This window comes from Crinia signifera, chromosome 7 (genome assembly GCF_055691185.1).
Source record: "Crinia signifera chromosome 7, ASM5569118v1, whole genome shotgun sequence".
In the NCBI taxonomy this organism is placed as follows: domain Eukaryota; kingdom Metazoa; phylum Chordata; class Amphibia; order Anura; family Myobatrachidae; genus Crinia; species Crinia signifera.
The window spans coordinates 25,913,167-25,935,865 of NC_139223.1; the positions used below are offsets into that span (position 1 = coordinate 25,913,167).

The 22,699-nt window shown below is 50.5% G+C and overlaps 1 protein-coding gene across 5 annotated transcripts in view; it reads left to right on the forward strand.

Moving 5' to 3' along the window:
- LOC146019936 (farnesyl pyrophosphate synthase-like) overlaps nucleotides 1-383 on the forward strand; it is a 52,133-nt gene extending 51,750 nt beyond the window's left edge. For all 5 annotated transcript variants that reach the window (XM_083152610.1, XM_083152607.1, XM_083152612.1 and 2 more), the window contains one exon: nucleotides 73-383. In XM_083152610.1, the coding sequence (XP_083008736.1) occupies nucleotides 73-273 (201 nt within the window). In that variant the 3' untranslated portion in view covers nucleotides 274-383. The remainder of the gene's footprint in view (nucleotides 1-72) is intronic.
- The last annotated feature ends 22,316 nt before the right edge of the window (nucleotides 384-22,699 follow it).

The window sequence follows — 22,699 nt, forward strand, 5'->3', positions numbered from 1 at the left end:
TGGTTACACATGTCCTAGCAGTATTCCTCACACTATCTCCGGTATTAACCCTAGCATTGCTGTGACACACAGGAGAACTACGGCCATGACGATGTGGACAAGGTGCAGAGGATAAAGCAGCTGTACGAGGATCTAGACCTGCCCACTGTGTACAGAGAGTATGAGGAGGAGAGTTACCAGAGACTGCAGTTCCTCATCTCCCAGCATTCACATGGGCTGCCCAAGGAGATCTTCCTGGACCTGGTTCACAGGATCTACAAGAGACAGAAATGAATGTAGCTCCGTATACTGATCCTTCTCCCCTGCTGTACAAATTCTAGTACAGGAACAGAGACACCTGGTTCCTCTCCATACATGCACTATTAAACGGGTTCCCTCTGGTGCTCAATAGTTTCGTATTCTCAGTACAACCTGTAACACAATTCTTATTACTCTGCCTCAATTGGTGATAATTTGATGGTTTTCTGCTTCGTTACGTGTTGTTCAAGAAGCCTCCGGTTTCTCATTCTGCGGACACTAATGAAACAGAACAAAATATATTAACAAATTCCTGTAGGCTGAGTATTCCTGCAATTTATAGTATACAGTATGAGTGGTCACCTATTTTCTGTTTGGGACTCTCCTACAAACTTTCTTTGCCTACGTTATATGACCCTTGGTATGGGGCTATAGAAGAGCAGAAAATATATACGCACACTATATGAACACAAGTATTTGTCCACGTGTTAATTATTGATTTATTGAAGAGTTCCAAAATATCACTGGCATTAATGTATGCTCAAAAAGTGCATGGCAGCAGCTTAATGGAATGGGTTTCCATGGCCAAGCAGCTGCATGCAGCCTCACATCACCAAGTCCAATGCAAAGTGTCGGACGAAGTGGTGTAACGCACCAACACTGGACTGTGGAGCAGTGGGAATGTGTTCTGTGGAGTGATGAGTCTGCTTCTCTGTTTGTAGTCAGATGGGTGAAGCTGGGTTTTGCGGATGCCAGGAGAACATTACCTGCCTGACTGCAGTAAGCCAACTGTGAAGTTTGGTGGAGGAGGGATAATGGTATGAGGGCTGGTGGAGGAGGGATAATGGTACGGGGGCTGGCTGAGGAGGAATAATGGTATGAGGCTGGCGGAGGAGGTATAATGGTATGAGGCTGGCGGAGGAGGGATAATGGTACGGGGGCTGGCGGAGGAGGGATAATGGTATGGAGTCTGGTGGAGGAGGTATAATGGTATGAGGCTGGCGGAGGAGGGATAGTGGTACGGGGGGGGCTGGCGGAGGAGGGATAATGGTATGAGGCTGGCGGGGGAGGGATAATGGTACGGGGGGCTGGCGGAGGAGGGATAATGTTATGAGGCTGGCGGGGGAGGGATAATGGTACGGGGGGCTGGCGGAGGAGGGATAATGGCATGAGGCTGGCGGGGGAGGGATAATGGTACGGGGGGCTGGCGGAGGAGGGATAATGGCATGAGGCTGGCGGGGGAGGGATAATGGTACGGGGGGCTGGCGGAGGAGGGATAATGGTATGAGGCTGGCGGGGGAGGGATAATGGTATGGGGGCTAGCGGAGGAGGGATAATGGTATGGAGTCTGGTGGAGAAGGTATAATGGTAATAGTGCTGGCGGAGGAGGGTTAGTGGTATGGGGGCTGGTGGAGGAGGGATAATGGTACGGGGCTGGCGGAGGAGGTATAATGGTATGAGGCTGGTGGAGGAGGGATAATGGTACGGGGGCTGGAGGAGGAGGGAGATTGGTATTGGGGGCTGGTGGAGGAGGGATAATGGTATGTGGGCCGGCGGAGTAGGGATATTGGTACGGGGGCTGCTGGAGGAGGGATAACGGTACGGGGGCCGGCGGAGGAGGGATATTGGTACGGGGGCTGGAGGAGGAGAGATAATTGTGTGGCACCCCATCAGAGCATGTAAAGACATTTATTACACTTAATGTATTCAGGTCACATGACTTAGAAGCTGCTAGAACAAGTTACAGCTGGCTGAGGCAGACTGTTAGGGCAGTTACCCAGAGTCCCCGGAGGTAGCAGCTGGAAAAAGGGAGATGCGCAAGGTAGATGTGTGACATGCTCTGACCTTACAATTGTAAATATGTATATACTGTATATGTAAAAACCTCAGTAAAAATGATTTATCAATATTAATACTATTGGACTTCATCACCAAACATTGGTGACTGTATATGTATTCCTTTGGAAGAGACAGATAAGTGATAATTTCTAAAAGAACATCCCTCAAAGCGGGGGAAGGAGACTAGCCCAGACAGTCTGCTCCATGGCAGAATCTGATGGACTTCACCATTTTCCCTGCACTGGAGGGAGGAGTTTCGTTCTGGTGAACAGCTGAGAAATAGTTAATAAAGTTTACGGGCTCACGGTCAGCTCGAGACCCTTTTGCCAGCTCAACCAGAAGGGTTATAAAGGGGAGAGGAGGCAGAGCGGGAGGGCCCTGAGGAGATCTCTGAGAGGACGGAGCGCAGACGGGTGCGCGCTGATGTGACTGACAGCGCGGCGCTGTCTTGCGGTTTTACCGGAGGTCGGGTGAAGTGAGGCAGAGCTGCGCAGACAGGCAGCAGAGCTGAAAAATAAAGTATACATACAGATGGGGCAGGTCTCATCATTGCAGGGGATGGCGCCGCCGTCCCCCGCCACCCGCCATCTGTACAGCGAAAGGGGACGTGCGCGCACGAGATGCGGGGCGGCTCTCTGGAAGCACCAGCAGGCAGAGAGTGGTAAGTGTTGGTCCTATCCCCAAAAAGAAGTTAACACACCCTCTCCACAGAATACACAAAAACGCTGACACACACAGGGATGCACATAGGAGTGCAGGGAGAGCTACATTATCCCCAACACTAAGGAGCATATAAAAGAAAGAAAGAGTCTATTCAGCCAGAGATATATCCAATTTCGACCTGCAGATCCCCCACTGTTACAAGATTAGTAAAAAAATATTTTATTACAGTTTACAGGGAAATTGTGCAGAGATTACAGTAAATATATGTGGCAACCCTGTGGAAAGTATAAACACTGTAGTCTATCCAAAGAGACTAAGCAAGTCTGTGCACAGTGAAATAAGTTACAGTCGGAATTCTCAGTAAGCTCCCAATGTTCAGGGAATACTTAACAAAAGAGTTGGCTGAAGCGAGTCTATATGCAGCTGTGGTTTCCTCAGAAAGCCCGTGCTTAATCTAGAAATCCTCCAGTAAAAAGAATGTACAATTGTTAACTCATCCCTATATAGGATTACAATTAATACTGGTGTGGACAGCGTTTGTTCATTATTAAAGAAAAACTACAGTTCTACTTTGACAGTAGGGAAGGAGTTTATATTAGCAGAATATATATAAGACTGTGTGAGTCATCCAGCAGACAGACAGAGTTAACCATAAAATAACCTGTTGAGTGGATACAAAAGTTCTAAATATACAAGTCACTGTGTCAGCATAGACTTCACCCTGTTGGATTACAAATACATTGTTTCTAAGGAGTCAGACTTAAGGGGTGTACACACGGAGCAAATGTGTGCTATTTTCTAAGCAATCTGACTAGATTGCTTAGAAAGTAAGCACAGATCTCTCCGTGTGTATGCTCCAAGTGATTAAATATCTCTTGCTAAAGGGGCATACACACGTAGAGATCTGTGCTAAGCAATTTTGCTAAGCTATTTTTCTAAGCAATTTTGCTGGTGTCAAGATCTCCCATGGGGAGCACATACACATGCAGAGATTTGTGCTAAGTGATTTTGCTAAGCGATTTTGCTAAGCAATTTTGCTTAAGCAAAAAAAGTCAGGGTAATGGTTCAGAATGAGAGATTGTGATCAGTATCTCTCATTCTGTACACACAGAGAGATTTGCAGTCATTTGCTAAGCAATTTGACTAGATTGTGACTGCATGCACTGACTTAGTTAGCAAGAGATATTTAATCTCTCGGAGCATACACACGGTGAGATTTGTGCTTAGTTTCTAAGCAATCTAGTAAGATTGCTTAGAAAATAGCACAAAATCGCTCCGTGTGTACACCCCTTAAGTAAGTCAGTGCATGCAGTCAAAATCTAGTCAGATTGCTTAGCAAAGATTGCTTAGCAAATGACTGCAAATCTCTCTGTGTGTACAGAATGAGAGATACTGATCGCAATCTCTCATTCTGAACCGCTACCCTGCCTTTTTTTGCTTAAGCAAAATTGCTTAGAAAAATTGCTTAGCAAAATAGCTTAGCACAAATCTCTGTGTGTATGTGCTCTCCATGGGAGATCTTGACACCAGCAAAATTGCTTAGCAAAATTGCTTAGCACAGACCTCTACGTGTGTATGCCCCTTTACACTTAATATTCAGTGAAGACTTTGATCTTGTGGAAAGGATTTGGTTATCTCAAGTACTGATTAATTCTGCAACAACTAGAAGAAAGTATAGAAAGTGCTTCATTTCCCTTTGCATATAGACAGAGACTAGTGCACTTGCATGGGTATTCATATTATTGCGCAATAATAGCATAATAGGTAGTACTAAGATATTCACTGTGTATTGGCATGTAATTGTTTATGAAAGCGAATAACATGCTTATTGGTTTTAGAGTACAAAGGTAGGGTTGCATAATTGTTTTAGGCCTCAGGACCCTTCTGAAATGGAGAGATTGAGTGGGAGACGCCGGCTGCAGTTCCAGCTTAATAAAATCTGAATTGTAGTTGTTTATGTATTTATGCCAATGATATTGTGTTTGCGAATCTATATACTTGTTATTACTTAATAAAAAGTTTAAAAACTGTGAATCTGTGAGAAAAGGAAGTATCTGCCTGAACAACCCTACCCTCTCCTATACAAACCTATAAGTCATCACAGATGCCGCCTCAAGTACAGTGGTGTAGCTTGCGCTGCGAAAACTAAAGGGTGACTGATCTTGCTCGTTGCTAAGAGGACTGACCTCACCTGTTAATAATAATAACAGGACCCCACATGCTGCTCCCCCTGTATAATAAAAGGACACCACAGGCTGCTCCCCCTGTATAATTAAAGGACACCACAGGCTGCTCCCCCGTATAATAAAAGGACACCACAGGCTGCTCCCCCTGTATAATAAAAGGACACCACAGGCTGCTCCCCCGTATAATAAAAGGACACCACAGGCTGCTCCCCCTGTATAATAATAATAACAGGACTCCACAGATTGCTCCCCCTGTATAATAATAAGGCTGCTCCCTGTGTAATAATAATAATAGGACCCCACAGCGCTCACCCCTTGACCCCTGGATAGGGTCTCCAGTGCCAGGGATGCGGCGCCATGTTGTTGATGCCGGCTGTACCCGGCATCAGTCAGTGGGGAAAGTTAAATCCCGGCGAGCGCTCTCACATCGCGCATGCACCAGGTTGGGACACCGGAGGCAGGGATGCGGCGCCATGACGTTGATGACATTGTGACATCATGGCACCGCATCCCTGCCTCCTGCGTCCCATACCGGTGCATGCGCAGTGAGAGCATTTAGAGTTTTAACTGTCCCTAGTGCAGACTGATGCCGGCCCAGCATAGCAAGGCAGAGCAACCGAGCCTGTGTAATCACAGGTAGAGGGGATGGTATATATATATATATATATATATATATATATATATATATATATATATATATATATATATATATATATATATATATATATATATATATATATCATATAAGGAGAGTCCACATGCAGCACTGTAGTTTGGTGTTACAACAGTGATGTACTGTTCAGAGGTACAAGGTATATGCAGGCTGACGTGTGCAGTGAAAGTGACCGGTCCTAGGTCTCCAGACGTCACTCCCACCCTCACCTCATTGTTCAGGTTCAGCACCGGTCGAGCAGCTCCATGCCATCTCTAGTGTACCGAAGCAAGGGAGTCCTCACTCAGCAGTCCAGCACAGCAGCCCCACGTGTCTTCCGTTACCAAACAGGAAAACAGAAGGAGCGCATGGTTACGGAAGCCACCGTAGGTCTAAACAAAAAAACTGTCACAGCCACACTGCGGATGAAGGGGCACTGACGGCTGGTGGGCGTGCTTCCAGGCGGTGGAGCACCAGCTCCAGGCGCCGACATGTCACCTGGTGCCGGAGCTCCGGCGCCAGGTGACATGTTGGCGCCTGGAGCTGGTGCTCCGCCGGCTCCACCCTAGCTACGCCTATGAATATGTGCACATGGAGGGTCTTCTTCGCTTTCCTCCTGCGCAGTGTGACACAACCTGTTTTTGCCAGCAGCGGAGTAGAGGTAAGACAGGCTGTGATTAACTTTTCTTGATATGAATAAAATGTGAAGCTATATTTATATCATGTGTGTGTGTATATATATATATATATATATATATATATAGATATAGATTGGGGTGATGGCCTGGCACTCACTCAGCTGGGTCCAGCTACCCCGGTGCCCTCCAGGTCAAGTAGGTAGGAAGATGGATGAGGCGGCACTCAAGTGTTTTTTTTTCAAAGTGTATAATTGACAAAAAACAGGACCAACGTTTCGGGGTCTTAGTCACCCCTTTGTCAAGGTGATTTCCACTTGCACCTTGACAAGGGGGTGACTAAGACCCCGAAACGCTGGTCCTGTTTTTTGCCAATTATACACTTTGAAAAAAAAACACTTGAGTGCAGCCTCATCCATCTTCCTATATATATATATATATATATATATATATATACATAGTGTGCGTATAGACCCATACATGCTAGAATTTTTGTCTACTTAAGGGTAAGATTGTTTGATATTCTTTTCCTTCCACTTGTGTACCTTGTACTTGTGTTTTTGGGGCATTGTAACCAAAGCTTAAGATGATGCACTGAAATATATTTACATTTGGGAAATCCGCTGAGTGCTGCTACTTGCTTCTGTGCTGGGAATATATTCTGTTTACCAGAAGGCACCACGGCCTTTGCTGTTCGGCACGAGAGTGCTGGTCTGATATATACATACACTGTACAAATACACACACATGTCACAACAAAACCTAGCAGAGTTGCCACTCCTCTCTGCTCAGGTGACCACACCCCTTCCAGAAAATGACCACGCCCCTCAGTGGGCCTCTGTGTGTGCTTTTCCCTGGTGGGCCCTTCATGCCACAGTCTGACACTGGACTGCACAGAGCGGGTCCCGGGTCTGTATGTTGTATACAGACCCGGGACCCTCTCTGTGGAGTGAATATTTAATGAGCGGGTCCCCGCCCCCTGCATATGTAATGAGCAGGTCCCGGGTCTGTATGTTGTGTCTGTACATCATGTCTACTTTTCTAACTTGTCTTGTTCCTCATCTCCTATATATTTGGCTACATCTGTCACTCAAAGTGGGTGTCTGTGTCTATAACGCTCTGTTCCTGGACTTTCCTCTTAATGTGTGATTGCCTTCATCTGTGCTGAACACCTTTCTGAGAAATTAACCTGTTTAAAACAGGTGATGGCAATCATACATTAAGGGGAAGTCTAGAAACAGAGCATTGTGTCCCTCCTGGAGAGGGTCATGTTGGGAGGTATGTGACAGAGAACCAGCCCAGTGAGCCCACAGACAGTGCCAGACACCCACTGCCTTCCCATGTTGCCCAGCACTGCTACTCCACAGCCACCAGGTGAGCGCCCCCCTCCCGCGATTTGCGGCAAAACCTCCCCCCCGCGCCCCCCCCCCCTCCCGCGATTCGCGGCAAAAACACCCGCTCCCCCGCGACCCCCCCTACCGCGATTCGCAGCAAAAACACCCCCGCGACCCCCCCTCCCGCGATTCGCTGCAAAAAGAACCCCTCCCACGACCCCTCCCGCAATTCGCTGCATAACCACCACCCCGCGACCCCCCCTCCCGCGAATCGCGGCAAACCCTCCCCCGTGACCCCCCCCCCGATTCGCGGAACCCCCCCCCCGCGACCTCCCTCCCGCGATTTGCGGCAAAAAGAACCCCCCCGCAACCCCCCCTTGCACGATTGGCGGCACCCCCCCTGCGACCCCCCTCCCGCGATTCGCGGCACCCCCCCCCCCCCCCGCAATTCGCAGCACCCCCAGGATTAAATGGCACATGCAAAACACTGACATGGCTATGGTCGACAATGAAAGAGGTTGACATGAGTTTTTGAAGATTTATTTTTAATTTTTTTAATTTTTTCATATTCATTGTCATGTGTCGACATGGACACCAATGAAATGGCACACTTATGTCAACATTTACATGTGTTGACCTTTCTGTGTTGATTTTTTCTTGTGGCAATTCGCGTCACACCCCCCGCAACCCCCCCTCCCGCGATTCGCGGCACCCCCCGTGACCCCCCACCTCCCGCAATTCGCGGCAACCCCCCACCGGAACCCCTGTGAACCCCGCCCTCCCGCGATTCGCGGCACCCACCCCCGCGACCCCCCTCCCGCAATTCGCGGCACCCCCCCGTGATTCGCGGCAGCTCCAGAATTAAATTGCACATGGAAAACACTGACATGGCTATGGTCGACAATGAAAAAGGTTGACATGAGTTTTTGAAGTTTTTTTTTTTCATTTTTTGAATATTTTCATATTCATTCTCATGTGTCGACATGGACACCAATGAAGTGCCACACTTATGTCAACATTTACATGTGTTGACCTTTCTGTGTTGATTTTTTCATGTGGCGATTTGCGTCACACCCCCCCCACCCCCCACTCCCGCGATTCACGGCACACACACACACACCTCCCCCGCGATTCTCGGCACCCCACCCCGTGACCCCCCCTCCCGTGATTCACGGCACACCCCCGCGACCCCCCCTCCCATGATTTGCCGCAACCCCGCCCCGTAACCCCCCCTCCCGCGATTCGCGGCAAACCACCCCCGCGACCCCCCCTCCCGCAATTCGCGGCACCCCCCCGCGATTCGCGGCAGCTCCAGAATTAAATTGCACATGGAAAACACTGACATGGCTATGGTCGACAATGAAAAAGGTTGACATGAGTTTTTGAAGTTTTTTTCTTCATTTTTTGAATGTTTTCATATTCATTCTCATGTGTCGACATGGACACCAATGAAGTGCCACACTTATGTCAACATTTACATGTGTTGACCTTTCTGTGTTGATTTTTTCTTGTGGCGATTCGCGTCACCCCCACCCCCACCCCCCCCGCAACCCCCACTCCCGCGATTCACGGCACACACACAACCCCCCCGCGATTCTTGGCACCCCACCCCGTCACCCCCCCTCCCGTGATTCACGGCACACCCCCCGCGACCCCCCCTACCATGATTCGCCGCAACCCCCGCCCCCGTAACCCCCCTCCCGCGATTTGCGGCAACCCACCCCGCGACCCCCCTCCCGCGATTCTCTGCAATCCCTCCCCTCCCGCGATTCGCAGCATCCACCCCCCCACAACCCCCCCTCCTGCAATTCGCGGCACCCCCCGCGACCCCCCCTCCTGCAATTCGCGGCACCCTCCGCGACCCCCCCTCCCGCGATTCGCGGACACCTAAGTTGCAATACAGGGCATCTTTCATATAATTCTAACCATATTTCTCATATACAAATGTTCACAAATTAAGGGGGCGCAGCCCCTTACGACGGTGTGAAGAGCGCCCGTAGGGCGCGATGAATCACCTAGTAAATACATAAAGCTGCTCTGGAGCAGATACTGAACATACTTCTTATAATCTGTATCACTCTTCATTTCATATATTGTCTGTTTTTTGTGCATTATATCGATTTTCAGGTCTGAGCTCATTAATATTCACTGAGCTGGGTCCCGCTCATTATATATGCACAGAGCGGGACCAGCTTGTGCTCACTACTGCCTGGGTCCTAAAGGCTGCACGAGATGGGACACTAAGGCTGACTGCAGCGGGAGACAGTGTGCTATGAAGCAGTGGCGGAACTCCCGGAGGCAATGGAGTCATCTACCACCGGGCGCCAGGCTTACAGGGGGGCACTGGATCCATTGCCTCCAATGTTCCACTTAGTGCCGCTGTCGCCTGCTGCACTTATCTTACTCAGCGGTGCGGCTATGTTATGCAGCAGTGCGGGCGGGCGCGGGCAGACGCCCCCGTATCCTTGTGAGCAGTGGTGCGGGTGGGCTCCCCCCCTCCCCTGTGTTTGGGCGCCCCCCTCCCCCATAGCCACATCCGCAGCGGCCACAACGCTGCTCCTCTCTGTCACCTAGCTGGAGCTAAAGTCAATCTGAGCAAGCCAGCCAGTGATGAAGAGCCGGGAGTCGGGCGGCAGACAGTCCACTGCACACAGCCAGTGTGCGAGTGTGACTGTCACTGAAGCAGGCAGGCGGCAGCTGTCATCTAAAAGCCGAGACCTGGAGGGAGGGCGTCAACCTTTGAGGGTAATGGGCCCTACACACTGAGCGATATTCAGCCACTTTCTGAGCGGTTGTACATAATCGCTCAGAAAGTGGCTTACTATCGCTGTGTGTGTAGCCCACACAGCAACCCAGATGCGCGGCCCCGTGCGACCCCGATTCAGAACAGCCCTGACTGTTATTGTCGCTCAGAAGGCCCACACATTTCTGCTTGTGTGGTGGCCTCTGAGTGATCAGGTGCTGTGAGCTCCCGTGACGCCGCCCCTGAAGCCGCCCCTGGAGAAGCTGTAGCGCATGCAGTGGGAGCAGCGTGCAGTGACGGCGGAGAGCACCCCGAGTCCCACCCGGCACTGGTAGCACTCCCCCAGTGGCTGACCTCTGCGAGGAGTGAGCCGGAAGTGCGCTCCCTGGGCTGTGCACAGTGCACTCCCAGGACATGGAGCGGGAGGATGCGCTGCTACGGGGCATCTCTGAGATCAGCTGTCATTCAGAAGTGTGGCAGACTTCCCGGACCAACATGTAATGGTGCCGCCACAGTGGGGATTATTTCCTGTGTGTGTGGGCATGTAAAATAATGATTCACAGGCAGTATCCTATCACACACCCTTTCAATGCATTTTATCAGTTTCATATTAGAACTGAGCACCTTGTCAATATCTGCTATTTATTTCTAATTATTAGGAGCTCTGTATTTAGAACCCTATTTTCATGACTAACCCACAATCAAGATGTTGTAGAGTTCGGACATCTCTATCATGTTTCTTCAGGTAGAAGTCATAAGTATGCTTTAATTAATATGTTTGGGAGGGGGACATTATATCACCAACATTTATGTTTATGGGGGGACTTTTGTTTTTTTGAGGGGGTCGACACTATTGCACCAACGCTTACATGTCACAATGGGCCTTATTCTAGTTCACTCTTTCTGACAAAATCCTTCTTAAGCCCCGTACACACGGGGGAGATATATTGCTCAGTGTCTCCTTTTCATCAGCGACCAGAGGTAATCAGTTGGTCGCAGGAGCAAGCTCCTGCGACCAGCGATTAGAACAGGGCTGAAAACGAGAGCGCACACCCAGCGATTTATCGCCGGGGCACACTCCCATCACTGGCAATATGGTCGCCAGCGACATCAGCCCCTATTGCAGCCGTGTGTACATGGCTTTAGATGGACAAAACCATGTGCACTGCAGGTGGGGCAGATGTAACTTGTGCAGATAGAATTAGATTTGGGTGTGGTTTTACTACAAAGTGAGGTCTATATTGCAGTCTAAAAATAAAGCAGCCAGTGTTTACCCTGCACAGAAACAAAATAACTCACCCAAATCTAATTCTCTCTGCACATTTTACATCTAACCCACCTGCAGTGCACATGGTTTTGTCCATCTAAGAAGGATTTTGTCAGAAAGAGTGAACTAGAATAAGGCCCAATGTGACATGTGTCATATGACACTCCCCCAGGCTTTATTACAACCCATTATTTAAATTGAGAGATTTGAAATCTCTCATGCTGAATCTCCCGTTATGAATCTCTGGCACAAATCTCTCCATTTGTAGGGCCCTTTAGTCTATGAAGCCCCTCTCTCCCTGGCATTCTTTCTTTCTCTCACACACTCTTGTTTCTCGGTTTCTCCATGAATCCTTCTCTCTCTCTCTCTCTTTTTTTTTTTTTATGAAGGGGGGGGGGGGGGAACTTTTATCTTGCCTCCAGGGTGAAGTGAACGAACTGACGCCACTGCTATGAAGTCTGCTTAGTGTTGGCAAACACACACATTGCTAATCTTACTGGTATAATAGGAAGTGACAAATCCCTAACAATAATAAAGAGGGAACGCACGTACCATAATAAAGGAAATTATCAGTGCACATAAATCGCACCCGGAGAATCACACATGCTGCAGCGTGTTATAAAGTTTGTTCAGTATAGGTAAATACATATACTGCCAATCACACTGGTATAACAAAGTGTAAAGGCCCCCATACACTATGCGATTTTGGGACGATTTCATCCGATTTCGGCACTTTGTGCCGATAATCGGGTGAAATCGGTCGAAAATCGTAGGTGTGTGATATCTGATCCGATCCGATGCGCGGTCCCGTGCGATCAGTTCGATCAGGGAGGTCGGACGGTCTGTACATACGATCACGTCCGACCTCCCTGTATGCATATGCCTGCCACCTGACAGGCATATGTGTGGGAGGCACCGGGGCGGGGCCACGCGCGCACCACTCGTTGCGCATACTCACCTCGCTGCGCTCCGCCTTTTACCTTCGGGCCTGCGACGGTGTACCTTCCTCTTGCTCCACTAGTCTCCGGAAGCGACTGCACCTGTAGGGGAAACAAGGGGGGGGAAACCCCCTAAGGGGGGGAGGGGATGCTCATCACAGGCACTATTGGCCTCAGAATGGTTACACCGCTTGTGGAACACGGCAGGTGTAACTGGGGTGGGGGAACACTCCGGGGAGGGGAAGGAGCACAAACAACACGACAACAGATTCAATACAATTTCTACTCACCAGTCGTCTACTGGTCCGCCGTCACGCTTCCAATGCGGATACCGGCATCTGAAAAGGAACTCACGTAACCTCCTGCTCCCTAGGGCAGGGCAATACACCAACGAGTCTGCGGCTTACCGCCCGCGCACCCTGCGGCCTGAAGCCGTCTTACGTAACTCGCGACCTAGCGCTGGATCCTTAGATGCCACAGCCTAGCGTCGCGCAACCTATGACCTAGCGCCGAATCTTCCGATGCCACGGCCTAGCGTCACGCAACCTGGTGCCTAACGCACGCGCAACCTGTGACCTAGCGCCGGATCTTCCGATGCCACGGCATAGCGTCACGCAACCTGGCGCCTAACGCCCGCGCAACCTGTGACCTAGCGCCGGATCTTCCGATGCCACGGCCTAGCGTCACGCAACCTGGCGCCTAACGCCCGCGCAACCTGTGACCTAGAGCCGGATCTTCCAATGCCACGGCCTAGCGTCACGCAACCTGGCGCCTAACGCCCGCGCAACCTGAAAAGAACACAATCTGCACAGGGCCACAATTGGTGAACCCAAGTACAGCATGCAGTACATGGTGTCAAGTAAAACAGTACAATGTAGAGAGACAACACTGCACCAACACCTAGCGAGGGCCTACCTCCCTCTGGCTGCTCCCAGCCTTACCACAACCACCCTTGTGGCGATACCTGAACTCGCGGCCTGTCGATACAGGCCTGTTACTTCTACGGAGAGGCCTCAGCCCTAGCCGGGTCTGGGCCTCGTACACAACCAGGGCCTTGCACCCTGCAACACAGATGGGCCTGGTGCCCAGTAACCCAGGTGGGCCTGGGGCCCAATAACACAATGGGGCCCGAGGGCCTACTATGTAGGGGCCTAAAGCCCAGAGCACCACTGGGCCTGATGCCCAACAACACACAAAGGGGCCTAATGCCCAACGACACACAAAGGGGCCTAATGCCCAACACCACCCAAACCTTAGGTCCCCACGGGCCTAGAGCCCGACTACAGTCACGCAGGCCTGGTGCCTGAATTGGGCCCACGGGCCTATTGCCCGCACACCTGGTGGTCTAGGGAGGGGACCCACATGTGGACTTACCCATCCTAGGGCCTTCCGCTGGACCAAGCCTGGTCCAGCCACGAGGGTGGTCCGTCTTCACCGGAGGTGGGATGCTTCCCACCACCTCTGGGCTTCCTGCAGTCTTCACCGGGGCAGCGGGGGCCGGGGCAAGCTCTTTTGCGTTGCACCCCGCCGCACCCGGGCTTCTTCCGGCTTCGCCGGCTGTCCCCGGCACTGTGTCCTTCGCCCGGCGGGCGGCAGCGTGTAGCAGTCCTGCGCACACAGCTGCCGCCTCCCGGGGCTTCCGGCGGCAATCCTGTCTCCGTCCAGCGCTCTCCTCTCTCCTCGTCCTCCGTCGCCGAACTCCCCTTCCCGCCTCCGGCGCTGGTTAGTTCAAACCAGCGCCCGGGGGCGGGGCTCATGACGTGGCGAGCCAGGATTGGCTCGCCGCCTCCTCTTCCCATTGGGCGACAGAGTGAGAGCCATTATTGGCTCTCCTTTGGTGCCGTATTCGAATTTCCTTTGTTCGTGGGGACCAGCGGCAAAGGCTCGCCGCTGCCCCCACACCCGGCGTCACTGGAGGGTCTGCTTCCGGCTCCCTGGGGTGGTGCCAGGCCACCCCAGGCCAGGAAGCAGGCGCCAACCAGCAGCAGGGCCAGTGACCGCACGAGTACACTGGTCCTGGCTGCAGGGGGCGGCGCCACCCGGCGGCGGCACTGCCCCTTTCGTCCCGGTGCTACTGCACCGTAGCGTACTTCTACATATGCATGCAGACACCGGGGCAGCGGGTCCCTGAGCACCGGCGAGTGCTGCTGACTGACCTGGCCGGGCGGCGGGTGCGGTGAGCGCTGCAGACCTGGCCGGGCAGTGTACTTACACATAGCAGCAGCGGGGACGGGCAGCGCAGTGGCGGCTATTATATTTTTAAAATACTTGTCAAATGACCGGCCGCTCTCTGATTGGCCGGAGAGCTCTCAGCCAATCAGAGAGCGGCCGGTCATTTGACAAGTATTTTAAAAATATAATAGCCGCCACTGCGCTGCCCGTACCCGCTGCTGCTATGTGTAAGTACACTGCCCGGCCAGGTCAGCAGCGCTCACCGCACCCGCCGCCCGCCCCCACCACCGCTGGCCGCCGCTGCCCCCACCACCGCCACCGCCGCCGCTGCCCGCCCTCACTACTCCTCACCGCCCTGCAGCTCCCCGGGGTTTTTTTTACATGGGATAAATCGCATGCGATTTATCCCATGTAAAAAATGGCACATCAAGTGCCAAATTGTATGTGAGCCTCCCGGGGAGCTGCCGGGCGGCTCGCAGGTAAATTGGGTCCGACTTGTCCCTAGGACAAGTCGGCCTAATGTATGGGGGCCTTAACATATCCCTAATAGTAATAAAGAGGGAAGTCACATACTAAATTAAAGGGGCTTATCAGCACATCCAGGCTGCACTGTTATGTGGAACACAAGCTGCATAATAATCACAGGATACCAAAATAAAGAAAACACAAAATAATAAAGTTACACCTGATTCTATATAACAATCTTACTATCAGTATAGCGCACTGTCCAACAACCCAGTGTAGGGGAGAATACAATCAAAATGCTACAGTGACAGTGAGGTGAAAGATCTTTTCACTCCATAACTAAACTCATATATAAGACTTCTGACCATGGAACTGTGCATTTAATGGCCAATTAAAACATAAGAAATGGAAATGACAGCTAATTAAAAATATATTCAGATTAACCTGGCAGGAAACTCCTTAATCAAGGACTGTGCAAAATAACAAGTACCCTAATGTGGGCAGGCCGCTGCAATTTATTATGAGCACAGCAGGGAACAGATTTTACTCAACTACTGTAAATTAGCTCTGTATCCAAAAGCGAAAGGGAGATACTGTATCTAAACAATTACATGGTCTGTCCCCAAGAAAGTATTACATGCCTGCGTGTGAGATAATATACAAATACCAGTAACTGTTGCAATATCCAGTAACTTGTGAAGGAGAAATACAAGAACTTGGGCAACATATAATACATAAAAGCTTTTTTTATTACAGCGTGTGTTTTGTCAATTTCTCAGATTCAAGTTACTTCAGTGATGAAACAAAGGCCCAACGCGTTTCGTCAGAAAGGTGACTTCATCAGGGGCTTACAAGCAAAGTTTTATTTCGACAATCGAATGACACTGTAAATTCAATATAAACAGTCATAAATCAATATCATATCTAAAAAACAACATTTAAGCTGATGAAAAAATGGGATGAGGAGAAGAGGATGGAAAGAGAGAATAATAGTGAAAATGAATAAACGGTACTTGTGAGTTATCCGGGCGCCCGATTTTTGGTCGTATGCGCATCGCGTCGCATCGCATGGCATCGTATGTTAACCAAATGGCATGCGATGCGACGCGACGAGATGACCACCCGAACCCGATTTTACATCGGGTACTATGTAAAGTGTCGCATCGCATGGCATGTTAACCACATGGCATGCGATGCGATGCGATGCGATACCACCCGATTTTTGCAGTGTAAAACCCCCAATAAAGTGTCCCAAAAAGTGACACAATGTCAGTCCCATCCCCATTGTTAACACCACTCCACTATCAACGTGAACCCGAAGCGTGGCGAGCGCAGCGAGCCCGCGAGGGGCGGCGGTACGCGTCCTACGACCTTTTCATGCCCTACTATCCACTAGGGCGTGGAGTGAGAATATAATAGTGTGGCGAGCGCAGCGAGCCACCGAGCCCGAAGCGTGGCGAGCGCAGCGAGCCCCGCGAGGGGACACGGATACCTTTACAGGTAAGCGCGTCCCTTCACGGGCTTCACAGGTGTCCACGGCGACATGGACACCTGTGAAGCCCACGAAGGGACGCGCTTACCTGTGAAGGTATCCGTGTCCCCTCGCGGGGCTCGCTGCGCTCGCCACGCTTCGGGCTCGGTGGCTCGCTGCGCTCGCCACACTATTATATTCTCACTCCACGCCCTAGTGGATAGTAGGGCATGAAAAGGTCGTAGGACGCGTACCGCCGCCCCTCGCGGGCTCGCTGCGCTCGCCACGCTTCGGGTTGGCTGTGAGCATCCAATATCATTCATCCATATCATGCATATCTGACACATTAACGACAACTGAATTAAAGGTAATAACTGTGTAATTAACATAAGAATGAAATAAATTAGCATAACAAATAATCATAAAGCACACAATAATCTTAATCAACATCATGATTTATCAACTAACGTGAGCGCATGCAGAATACGCTCAAATGCATTGTCTCTCGCCAGGCATTTTCGCCACACGAATTCCTGCATATAGGAATCTAGATGATGGCGTGCTGTTCCCCGCTGGCGTTTGTTGCGCCATTTTGCACACCCCCAAAGTCGCTCAATATTCTGCGTGTGTGCACCAGTCTCTGGGTCGACGAAGTTGAAGCGGTGATTTACCCGCAAGTGGCTGTAACCAGCCCGCTCCAGTTCACTGGTTTGATAGGCACGCCAGCAATCACTTACAATGGTGCTGCCAGGTGCCACATGCTGCACAATTGCACCAATGAGAGTGGGTGCATCTCTTTTCGGAACTGCAACCATAAAACAGTCCCCTGTCTCCCGGCACACTCCTCCGAACACCCACTGCTGTGGGAGTACTCTGCCAACATTGGCCTTGCGTTTCACAAAGAGGCTTTCATCGACCTCCACCATTTTCCCTGGGCCTCCAATCTGTTGCTGTGGCTGTGCCATTAAATCACACTGGCATGCCTCCCGCATCAGGGCATTGTAGAAAATGGTGCTTTTATTGCAGAGTTTCAGATTTTTGGCACAGAATTCAATTGATGTGAGTTCATCGCACCAGCACCAGATAAACCGCAGGATCGTCATGAAGGGGAGCCTGCACCCAGGATAGAACAGGGAGGCCCGCAGACTCTGCTTTTTGCTGCAGATTTTAATATAGCAGCGCCATTTGCGTTCTTTCAGGGACAGGCGCATAGGGTGGCCATTTGGGCATGTGGCAGTCAATGGGAGCAGCCCTTTCTCCTGCAGGAATGTGACTGTCTCTTCCTCTGTTTTTGGGAGGCTGAAGATGCCATCAACCACAGCCATTTTGGCAATAATAGTGTAAGGGGTGAAATGGGGCAGGTGTAAAGGGCCAAATGGGGCAATATTGGGGTAAATGTCCAATAATTCACCTCAGTAATATGCAACAATGCTGAAAATCAATTTCTCTCACTCAAACACTTGCTCTCTCCTCTGGAAACTACCTCACAATGATTTTCTGCCAGATGTGCCAGAGGGCGGGTTTAAAAATGGGCGGGAAGTGTAAACATCGCGTCGCGTCGCATCGCATCCCATTGTATACCATACAATAAGCATACGATGCGACGACATACGACGCGATGGAAAATCGCGTCGCATCGCGTCGTATCGTATGCTTATTATAATGGCATGCGATGACCACATCGGGCGCCCGGATAACTCACAAGTACCGAATAAACCATGATTAATATTAGGAGAGCTTCAGAGAGATGAAGTGTCTATTTTGATCCGCAGATCTGTGATATTAAGATTTAAAAGTATATCTTGTGAAATTACAATACAAATAAGAATAGTGAGCATTTAATTTGTGGACATTGAATTATGATAAAACTTTAATTGATGCAATTACAGTGAATTTCATAAATTATCAACCTTTATTTTAGGACTATAGGATATAAATATATATGTGCAATATTTCAATAAAAAAACGGTGGGGGATAATAAATAAAAAATCTCTATGGGGTTTATTCTAGTTCATTCTTTCTGACAAAATCCTTCTTAGATGGACAAAACCATGTGCACTGCAGGGGGGCAGATGTAACATGTGCAGAGAGAATTAGATTTGGGCGAGTTATTTTGTTTCTATGCAGGGAAAATACTGACTGCATGATTTTACAGTTCAATATAGATCTCACTTTGAAGAAAAACCCCACCCAAATCTAATTCTCTTTGCACAAGTTAAATCTGCCCCACCCGCAGTGCACATGGTTTTGTCCATCTAAGAAGGATTTTGTCAGAAAGAATGGACTAGAATAACCCCCTATATTATCTGAGCACCATAATTTGTTCACTTCTTGTGAACAGTGCCGAATTTCCCATTAAGCACATGAGGCACGTGCCTAGGGGCGGCACATGTTTGGGGGTGGCACTTGCTTGCTTGTGATAGTACTGTCAGCATGAAATGTACCATTAACTGCAAAATATCCACTGTACTGTACTATATTCCATCTTAAATAGAGTGTAAATGGATAGGACATGCAGATACTGCTCCTGTAAACTGTCCTATATAGTAAATATGGTACTTGTGTAATATCTGGGCGCCCGATTTTGACATTGGGTCGGAAAAATCGGTCGCATCGCATGCGACTAAATCGCATGCGATGAGATGCGACTGATTAGACCCGATTTTTCATTGTACAGCCACCCTGATGGCTGATTACAATGTTAAATGCCCCCCCAGACCCCGATTTTTAATTGTATACCCACCCTGATGGGTAATTACTAGGTCAAATGCCACCCCATTGTTAACGCCACCCCACGATCAACGCCACCCCGAAGCGTGGCGAGCGCACTGAGCCCGAAGCGTGGCGAGCGCAGTGAGCCCCGCGAGGGGATGCGCATTACTTCACACGTATTACGCGTCCGCTCGCCATGCTTCGGGCTCGGTGGCTCGCTGCGCTCGCCACACTATAAGTGATTTAGTGGGGGTATGAAAAGGTCGGAGGACGCGTACCGCCGCCGCTCGCCACGCTTCGGGTTGGTGTTGATCATGGGGTGGCGTTAACAATGGGGGGGCAGTTGACCTCATAATTAACCATCAGGGTGGGTATACAATAAAAAATGTCTGGGGGGCATTTAACATTGGTTCCAATGTGAAAATCGGGTCGCGTCGCATCGCATGTCATTATAATGGCATGCGATGCGACCGATTTTTACATTGTAGCAGGAACGTCCAAAAACCCTGAAAATCGGACGCCCAGATATTACACAAGTACCGTAAATATGTATACATGATATAAAAGGTGACAGTGGATTTTTCATTATTCTATTAAATTGGCTATTATCAAATAAGGGGTTATAACTAATCAATAAAAATAATACATTTAGGCTGGGGCGGGGCATTATTGTTGTGCCTATGGGTGCCTTCACCACTAAATCTGCCCCTGCTTGAGAGGGGTCCAGTCTTTCCCTCAATTAGGCATGGGCATCCTCTGGTGTGTTAGAATCATAGTGAGAATCTGCAGTGAATATACATAGGCGGGCAGTATAGATGAGAGGGAATTTTTTATTTTCAGCCACTAATCTGGAGCAGATACAGATGGAGCAGGTCACTTCTTTGACGGGGATGGCGATGGCGAGCCAGCCGCCATCCCCCGCCACCCGCCATCTGTATCTGCGAAAGGGGACTCGCGCGCACAAGATGCGCGCGCGTTCCCTTTCGCATGGTTCCCCCAGGTCCCCGCCGGCTTGTGGGCGGTCACCTGGGGTCCCCACCGCTTCCCTCACCCCCCCTAACCCTGTCCGTCTCCCTGAAGTGGAGACGGACAGGGTGCCGTCACCCCGCCACACGGAAACTGAGACGCGCTTGCGCATGAGACACACGCCTGTCTCAGTCAGATGGAGAGCCGGGCTGCTGGCGGATCGCCAGCGGTGACGTTCTGGTGATTAGTCAGCAAGAGGGAGCCCGGCTCCATCTGTAGGTGAAAAAGATTTTCGCATCCTACAAAGCTCCATGGAATAGTTTTGAAATATTCGGATGCTATGGCCTTCCCACATCAGGGTCTGCGCTTTCCGAGAGGCATTCCAGAAAGCTACCTTATGATGGTAATTTAGACATTCGAACAAAACCATGTCATTAGGCCTGGGAAGTGGCCCCACTCTGTGTATTCTCTCACTAAATCCTTGCATTACTCTTGTATGCCATCAAGGCAGGGGGGGAGATTGTTGCAAAGGAGGACAGTGCCTCTCCACAGAGGGATTCAGGAAGCCCTACCACCCTGGGCGTAACTACCATAGCTGCAGGGAGTGCAGCTGCTATGGGGCCCAGAGCTGAATGGGGCCCACTTTGCGTGTCAAAGCATCATGTGCTACAGATTGAGCCAGCCTTGTCTTTGGCCGGAGCTCGCCAGATGCCTTTCACTGGCAAACGCCGGCGATAGAGACTGGGACGCCCACGCACGACTTAGTATCACGGCGGCTGGGCAGCGTCTCCCTACCCATCTCCGCTTCAGGGAGACGCTGCCCAGTTAGGGGGGGAGGGCAGTGAGGGGGACCAGTGGCGACGGCGGGGGAGGCATCGGGGACCCCCGCCAAGCTCCGTTGCCACGGTGCGTGCCAATGACCCTGGCAGGAGCCGGCCGCTGGTGGTGGATTGCGGTAGAAACGCCATCCACTGCAAAGATAAAGCCGGCTCCATCTGTATATACATTTTTCAGCCATAGGTGATGAATAGGGGCCCTTACAAACTTTTGCTATGGGGCCCACATGTATAAAGTTACACCACTGACCCTGACATTATTTCTTCTAGAGCGATTTTCCATGTCATCAATCTTATTCCAGAGCTGGAAATTTTCTTTCTGCAGTTTAATAATATCTAAGTCATATGCAATATGTAAGTCATGACATACGGAACCATTGTCTGTCACCCTGGCAGTGAGGTGTTGCAGTTGCTGAGTAAGAGCAGCTACTGCTTTTCATAGCATGGGAGACATGGTGGTGGTGATAGCAGTCACTATGTCACTGTAGGTGACAGGGGTCACGGCTGCGGGGGGACAGCGGTACCTGAAATTACATTTGCATGGTAGCTGGGTTGTGGGGAGCTGAGTCTGCAGCCGGCGCCATATTGGATTCAGTGCGGCGTTTATCTCCTCTGTGCTGCGGTGGTGCCGGGGTCCCCGACGGGGATAAAAACTTCTCCATGGTGGGTGGGGAGGTCACATGGAGTACAGGAAGCCATTTGGGGAGGCTGGTGGTCGATGCTGATAGCGGGAGTGAGGGTCCTGTAGCGGAGCAGTGTGGATCAGTCTGCTCCCTGCATGCACCCGGAAGTGCACTGTGTATACGCAGCTTATTTGCGCTCGCCATGCTGTCTGAGTCCGGCCAGTCGGGTTCCCAACCTCGGGCTAATGACTGTCGGGATCCCAACTGTCGGAACCCTATACTACAGCCCACTCTGTGGGGTCCTGAGGACTGACTTCGAGAACCAGTGTCCTAGATGGTTATCCAAAATCTCTGATTGTTTCTCCTGATTAGAAACTGATGCTACTGTAAGTCAGTATCGCCTAGCCAGGAAAGAAAATATAGGTCCAAACAGCGCCCCAGGTGTAGAAAAGAGGGTGTGATAAACTATTTTGTGAAGGGATGCTATTTACAAGATTATACTTCCATTATCACATGTGAAGTTCCATCATTCTTTTTACATCAATCGTGAAGTCTCATTTGATAGATATGATGCTCCAAAATATGCAAAAGAAGAAAGACTTATGATCAGGGCCGGCGCCACCACTAGGCAAATCTAGGCATTTGCCTAGGGCGCCAGCCACTGGAGGGCGGCACTTCGCCTCTCGCATGGAGGCTGCATGGGTGTCCGTGCCGGGTACCTGCGGCACTGTGTGATCTGGCGGCGGGGTCCCTGCAGTGATGCGCGCTATCCGGCAGCCAGGCGGCGGCGCGGGAAGCGCTGCTGGGTTTGAAAACATTCCGCATGCTGATTGGCTGAGATTCAGCCAATCAGCGTACGGCGAGTTTTTAAACCCATCAGCGCTTCCCGCGCCGCCACCTGGCTGCCGAATAGCGCGCATCACTGCAGGGACCCCGCCGCCAGATCACACAGCGCCGCA